The 7,953-nt window shown below is 39.9% G+C and overlaps 1 protein-coding gene across 1 annotated transcript in view; it reads left to right on the plus strand.

Moving 5' to 3' along the window:
- Positions 1-1,189: 1,189 nt before the first annotated feature.
- The window catches only part of LRRIQ4 (leucine rich repeats and IQ motif containing 4), a gene marked incomplete at its 3' end in the record, with an annotated part of 14,423 nt that continues 7,659 nt past the window's right edge, over positions 1,190-7,953 (plus strand). Inside the window, exons 1-2 of the mRNA XM_007115658.2 lie at positions 1,190-2,209; positions 6,599-6,772. Coding sequence (XP_007115720.2) covers positions 1,190-2,209; positions 6,599-6,772 — 1,194 coding nt within the window. The remainder of the gene's footprint in view (positions 2,210-6,598; positions 6,773-7,953) is intronic.

The raw sequence follows: 7,953 nt of genomic DNA on the forward strand, positions 1-7,953 counted from the left end.
TAGAATCTGTGAAACCGAGGGTAGTCATCAGTCAGATCCATTAAACTATAACTTGCTTAATAAATAATAAACAGTAACCTGTCTTCACTGATCAAGCTCGCTTTAACTGTTTTTACAAAAACTTGCGTATCCTCCAAGCATCGAGTAGCCTAAACAATACATTACAAGACGTATTTCATATAGTATATATATATATATATACTATATATATATACTATCTATATACTATATAGATAGTATATATATATAGTATATAGTATCATATAGTATATATGAAATACGTCTTGTAATGTATTGTTTAGGCTACTCGATGCTTGGAGGATACGCAAGTTTTTGTAAAAACAGTTAAAGCGAGCTTGATCAGTGAAGACAGGTTACTGTTTATTATTTATTAAGCAAGTTATAGTTTAATGGATCTGACTGATGACTACCCTCGGTTTCACAGATTCTAATCCACCGTGCCCGTTCACACATGGCTGTTAAAAGTTTGGCTGGTTTTTCCTTGTCCCAGAAGTTCCTTTGCCTATGCCTATGGCAGGCTTGCTTCTCCACCCGCCAGCCCCCAAACTTGAAAATGCCACCGGGCATGAACGTGCCCACTGGTCTCTCCTTATTTAGCAACGGCTAGTCCATCTCTGGAATTTAATTCTACTGGCCTTTTTTACATCCACAACTCTCTGGGGGATTTAAAAGGAAAAATGGAATTTTTGTTTCGTTTTTTGGCCACGCAGCTTGCGGGATCTCAGTTCCCTGACCAGGGACTGAACGCAGGTCACGGCAGTGAAAGCCCGGAATCCTAACCACTAAGCCACCAGGGAACTCCCCAAAATGCAATATTTTAAAATACTATTTTTTTCCTAATGTTTTCTCGGTGTTTATGGTAAGAGCAATGATCTTTTGCAACCTTCCACATCCAACCTGAAAATAGAATCACAAGAGGCATTTCTAAAAATTGAAATTAGACAATCTTATTTTTAAAATATGAGTCAACGTGTTAGGAGAAAGAGGAGTCCTCTCCCAACATGAAACACAAAAACCTACATTTTATGTTGTGTCGTAGTGAGCACTAAATTTAATCAACTAAATTTTATTTCTCTGAAGGATACCAAATCTGGTGGCAAGTAAACTGATATTTTTTTCTTTCTTTTCACATTTCAGATTTTGAATATTTGAACTTTCCATCAGAATAATGTCAAATGACAGCACAAAATCAGAACATTCATCTAGAATTCATCAGAAAAATGATCCACAACAGGTCTCTGATAAAACATTTTTCATTGACGCTTCTAATCAGAGCTTGCTTACCATTCCAGCGGAGATTTTAGGCTTACGAGAATTAGAGGAAGTGCATCTGGAAAACAACCAGATTGCAGAAATCCCCAAGGATATTCAGCATTTAAGGAATGTCAGGATCCTCTACCTGAACAAGAACAAGCTGAAGAATCTGTGCCCCGAGCTGGGGAAGCTGAGCAACCTGGAGGACCTGGACCTGAGCGACAACCCGCTCCTGGCCTCCTCCCTTCGGGTCCTCAGCGGCATCCGCAAGTTGCGTGAGCTCCGTCTCTACCGCACGGACCTGGCGGAGATCCCCATCCTCGTCTGTAAACACCTTCACCACCTCGAGCTGCTCGGACTGGCTGGAAACCACCTGAAATCTCTGCCCAAGGAAATGGTGAACCAGACCAAACTGAGGGAGATCCACCTGAAGCAAAACCAATTTGAAGTTTTCCCTCTGGAGCTGTGTGGTCTCTACAACCTGGAGATCATCGACCTGGATGAGAACAAGCTAAGTGTCATCCCAGAAGAGATTGGGAACCTGACGAAGCTGAAGAAGTTCTACGTGGCCTACAACAGCCTGCCTGTTCTCCCGGAGTCGCTGTGCCAGTGCTCCAAGCTGTCGGTGCTGGATTTATCCCACAATCGCCTCCACTCCATCCCGCACACCCTGGCCGAGCTCTCGCAGGTGACGGAGATTGGGCTGAGCGGGAACCACCTGGAGAAGGTGCCGCACCTCCTTTGCAGGTGGACCTCTCTGCACCTGCTCTACCTGCACAACACCGGCCTGCGGGTGCTGTGCCGCCCCTTCCGACGCCTGGTTAACCTGCGCTTCCTCGATCTCAGCCAGAACCATCTGGAACGCTGTCCGTTGCAGATCTGTGAGCTGCAGAACCTGGAGATCCTGGCGCTGGATGATAATAAAATATGCCAGGTACCGATCCCCTTCCTGGCTGTCACTATGCTCCCACCAAGGGCCCTTCCGGCCCTAAATTGGTGTAGTTCTGTGTCTAAACATCAGGAAATTAGAACTGAATTTATGAGTGAAAATCCGGGGTTAACAGATATATCCAACAGGGTCACCATTTATGTTACTTTTCCCCCCGAATAGCAATAATGATCATAAATGGTAGCTGATGTTTACTTACAATATGTATGTGCCAGTCACTGGGCTAAATGTTTTACATGTACTGATATTATCCCATTTAATCCTCACAATAACTTTTCGATGTGGGTGATATTATCCTCAATGATCTATGAGGAAAATGAGGCATGAGGAGCTTAACTAACTTGTCAAGGCCACACACCTGTACATGAGAGAGTCAGGATGCCAACCCACGGCACTGGGCTGCAGGGTTCATGTGCTTAACAAGACCACCTCCTAAGGGGGTTTCCTGAAACAACAGAGTTCTCTGACACATACAACCTTAGGCCTTAATGTTCCATTCATGGGAAACTGCAAAATCAGTTTGTCCCTAGAGAAACTCTCCCACATTTATGAAGGGTGGTGTGTTCAAAAACGTTCATCATAGCATTGTTGATAATCATGACGTATGGGAGATAATCTAAATGTCAGTTGGTAGAGGAATTCACAAGTAAACTGCGGTATATTTGTAAAATGGAATACTACACAATAATTTAAGTGAGCTGGAGTTATACGTGCCAATGTGGATAGATCTCAAAATTGTGATGTTTATTAAAAAGTAAAACACCTAATTGCAGAATATTATATCACATATAAATCTTGAATCACACAAAACTGCATACACACAACGCATTTTATGGATATTTTTATATGTAATAAAAGTATAAAAATACGTACCGGAAAAAAACTCACAAAATTCCTAATAATGGCTGCCTCTTGGAAGAGGGAGGAAGTCAAGGAAATGAGGATGGGATCATAAGAACTCAATTTTAATTGCAGTATTTCATCTTGTTCATTAACGAAAGGTTTGGACAGCAGGTACAGATGCTTTTTTAAAATTGTCTGTTTTTATTGAAGTATAGTTGATTTACAATGTTGTGTTAGTTTCAGGTGTACAGCAAAGTGATTCTGTTGTGTATATATATGTTTCTTTTTCAGATTCTTTTCCATTATAGGTTATTATAAGATAATGAATATATCTTTATTATTTTTTTTCATATTTGAAAATTTAAAAGAACAGAGTTCTGTTAAAAGCAAGAGACAACTGTAGAGAGAGAGAAAGGGAGGTTTGGAAATCAACAACAGTAACCAAATATTAGGTCTGTTTTTCCTAGCCGTGAACACCACTCTCATGTACTTCATACATTATAAAAGTCCTAGTCCTAAAGTTGTTTTTTGTTCTTTTTTAATCTTTTACTCGACTTTCAATCTCTAGAACTTTGGGGTTTTTTTTTTTTTTTTTTTGGTTTTCCTCATTGCTAGAGAGTTTCAAAACTGCCTTTCAGGAAGTAAATACTTTGATGATGACTTTAAGATTTAGGAAGAGAATCTAGGACTTGATCTCTACTTAGGTAGCAGCCCACCTTGGAGGATTTTAGAAGTTCTATGAGAAACCCTCTCTGCCCGTCTCCCAATTCTTCTGCAGCTCATGTAAGAAATTCCTCTTATAGTGAACAAAGTCTGTCATTCCACAGTTGGAGTGAAAGGCTCAAAATATAAAGCGCCCTTGGGAAGTTCACTTAAATCTTATTGAGTCATGAGTGATACCTAACCCTTTCCTGTGAGACATTTTAAGAAATCAGGGTGGAGGAGGGAATCACACACAGATGGCTCCTTAACAAAGATTAGCCTCATCCAATACCAAGTTTTACTGCAAGTCAAACTGCACCGAAATGTGAACACGTTCAATGTTATTATGTTGAACATGAAAATCTCCATGTACCAGTGCTTATTATTCTTTGGTTCTTATGATGGTATTTCTGCGGCTTTTGTCTTCCTTTTTCAATTTCCTATTATGCCTCCAGCAACCTCCCAATGCATTTCTCTCCATAATGACACTTTGCCTTTAAGCCAACGCCTTATCTCTCACACCCCAAAATTTATCTCATGGGCTTCTGGCGCTAGAAGCCTGGCCAGTAGCTTTTTCTTGCCTAGATGGAGGCAAAAATTGCTAACTTTCAGTGTGTTATCTAGATGGATTTTATTTGTATTACCATACAAATTGTATTGTTGACTGAAAGAAGACGGACAACCTAAACGTTGAGAATTATGTATTATTTGGTGGACAAAACTGACGACTTAAGCGAGGGACACAGCCTCTCAGACAGCTCAGAGGGACTGCTCCCCAGAGGGAAGGGAGGAGCCGGGATATATAGGACTTTTTGCAACAAAGATCAGGTAGTCGGAACTTCAAAAGATTACTGTTAATTAAAGAAAACCAAATTCTCAAGTTAAGGAATTTAGCGCTTTTCTGTGTGTGGGAAGATGCAAGAGTCTGGGCTCCCTGAAATCCTTCCTTTGATATGCGCCTCAGCTATCTAGGGCCAGTATCCTGTGCTTTCTCATCCTGAGTCTCCTCAGGGTGCACCGTGGAGGGTGACTGCAGTGGCTGAGGGCTTGGGAGTGGGCAGCCCATCTGTCTCCATCCTGAGTTCCCTCAGGGCTCACTGTCAGGTGGCTGCAACATCTTTTGTTTACTGATTTGGCTGGTAACATTTTTCATTCACACTATTAAGGGGGAAAATTCAATCTCAGAATGGCTACAGCTCACTTATAGTGTCAGCAATAATTGTTCTCATTTGACGCTCTGCAGGTTTTCTGTACATCCAAATTTACTTACCCTATACTTTAATGTGACTATGATGGGATTAATTATTAGATCTTAAATATCCTGGGGAAAAAAGTCTTTAAAATTCAGTGGACTTTTGAAAAAGAAAAGCTAAACCTATGAACTAAGTAAACAGCAATAAGAGTGAAATGAGTAGGTTATAATGAAGTGGTTAGATTGAAAACTCTTTCCCCATTATTTTGGACTGCATTGAATGCAGATGCTTCCCACTGAAGGGATCTAAGGGCCTAATGAAGAATTTTGAAAGAGCCAAGAAAGAAAGCTTAAACATCAGTTTCTCTGGAGGTTGACTTGTTCTGAGTTTTTTAATGTTAATAAATAAGTAAAACTGTAAACAGTTTATAACTTTTTAAGAGAATGAACCCTCACACTACACAATAAAGAGAAAAATGGCTTATGGCAGATTCCAAGTGTATGAGACTTTTGCCTGTAGGTCAAAAGAAAGCCCACTATAGAGATAATCTAGTCACTAATTATTTACCTATTCCACCCATCTAGAGAGAGATTGGGCTGAACCAAACTCTATTAACCATTCTCATGAAAAGTAGTGGCAGATTAGGGAATGGGGGTAGGAAAGCCCAAAGGCTGAAGCAGGGACCTGTGAGGAAGTATTTCCCAGGGAACTATATTTCAAAATGAATTAAGAAGCTATTAAGACACAGAGTTGGGCCTTTCTTCCTACAAGAAAATAGGTATTTCTGTAATGTAATCAATAGGGTGATTGTGTCACATATTTTAAGAATGAGATTTCTCCATGTGGTTCCAGAGGGTCAGAAAGAGGCCAATAGGTGGATGTATTAGTGACACAGATTTTGGCTTGACAGGAGAAGGAAATTTGATAAGTAGTGGTCTTCATCCAATGAGCTTTTCATCCCAGGAGGTGGTGTTTATATATGGGCTGGATGGCTAGCTATGGAACATATTCAACCACCATATTAGAGGGTTAGAATAGAGAGACCTTTTTAAGGCCTCCAACTCTGAAAGTCTGGGAGTGGGAGTCTGTGAAATGCCTGCCTAATACCAGGACAGATAGCCTTGGGATTCACTGGAGGGCAGAAGATATCATTGTAATTCATTGTTTCCTTCCAACTGAGATTTTAACTAAAGTTTCAGAATTGCTGAGCTAAAGCCTTTAAGGGTGAGAGGTCATGTCACTAAATTGATCAGTTCCAATAACAGACTTAATTATGAATATTATAGTTGCAATATTACACTAATAAGCTTAGTAATTTTTCTTTCAGTAGTGTCAAGCATTTGATACACTACAGCTTAAAAATTTGCCATAAAGTAGGTTAAAAATTGCTCTAATTTTATCCAGTGCATAAAAGTAAAGAGCAGAGAGGCTGGGGGAAAAGTAGAACTCCAGACTTTAGATCTATGAATATGAATACTATATATGCAAACATATGGGCTAACTTTTCATCAGTAGGAGATGCTAAATTGCTCTACTTATTTTTTCAACATTCTGCCTCAAAACTAAAAGCCCAATTTATTTTCTTACTGTTAAAAATAATCTTGACCTGAAACTTATCTTTTTGGAATACTTCCAGTTACCTTCAGACTTTGGTTTACTTTCAAAACTGAAGATTCTTGGACTAACTGGAAATCAGTTTTCTTCCTTTCCAGAAGAAATCCTTTCTTTAGAGTCTTTAGAGAAATTATACATTGGCCAAGATCAGGGAGCCAAGCTTACCCGTATGCCAGAATGCATTAGGAAACTACAGGTAAGCCTCCCCAAACGAGCAGGCAAAGAATTATATGCCCTGATTCCTTAAATTGGCTGATATTGAGAAGACATGGTGTTGTTCTCACAGGTTGCATGTGGAATCATCCATACAAGATTCCCAGCTCCCAGCAAGCAGTCACTGTTACACTTTGAGGCTTCCACTGTCTTCCTGAACAGCCCCGGGATCCATACTCCAAGAACAGTTTATTGTAATTGCTCTTGGATACGTCAAGCCATACTTGTTTCTACTGTGTGGTTTGGCATGTTTTATTTGCAGAAACTGAGCCATACCACTTTCCAATTAATTTCCACTTTTTAAAAATATTCCCTGAAAATTATACTATTTTGAAGTTAAGGTATCATACAGATGACATGGCTGGGAGTCTGCATTTTGGATGGGACAGTCTGATTTCCCTCCCTGCATGGTGGAAGGCATATCATGGTGTACTTAACTATTGCACCAGGTTCGTGCTGAAGATGGGTCCACAGCACTATGCTAAATCCTAGCAAAGCAACAAGATGACATCATTCAAAGTAGCCATACCAGTGTGTCTTTATATATGCATACTTTAAAGAATTTTTTTTCATGTTCCTGGTGCTACACTTTAATAATGATAAAGTAGGTGTAAGCCACTACATAACTCCCAGTCATGGAACTGAGCAATGGCATGTACAGAACAGGTACTTCTCACCTATTCCGAATTCTCTATTCCTTTGCCCTGTGTTCATAGAACTCCTTTCATCAACTTGCTCCTTGTACATGTCACGCCACACTCTCCAAAATCTTAGGGCGAAATGCAAACATTAAAAGCTTGCCCAGTGAATCTGAAAATAGTTAACCTATTCTCTGTACATTTTGGCTACATCCACTTGGGCAATGTTGCATTGATGTTTGTGGCAACTGCAGTTCTGTAGCAACTGCCACAGAGAATTAGCTGTTGAAAGGGAGAAAATGATATTTGTAGTTAAATGATCCAAACTGTTTTTCCATAAAGTTCTCCTGAAACAAATAAACACTAGGTTCCCATGTTCTCTTTTCCCTGCATACATGGGAACTGCAACTGATGGCTTAACTCAAAAATAATTGTAGTTTTTGATGATGATTCTTTTTTTTTTTTTTTTTTTTTTTTTTTTTGTACGCAGGCCTCCCTCTGCTGCGGCCTCTCCCGTTGAGGGGCA

Source organism: Physeter macrocephalus, chromosome 1, assembly GCF_002837175.3.
Source record: "Physeter macrocephalus isolate SW-GA chromosome 1, ASM283717v5, whole genome shotgun sequence".
NCBI classification, from domain to species: Eukaryota; Metazoa; Chordata; class Mammalia; order Artiodactyla; family Physeteridae; genus Physeter; species Physeter macrocephalus.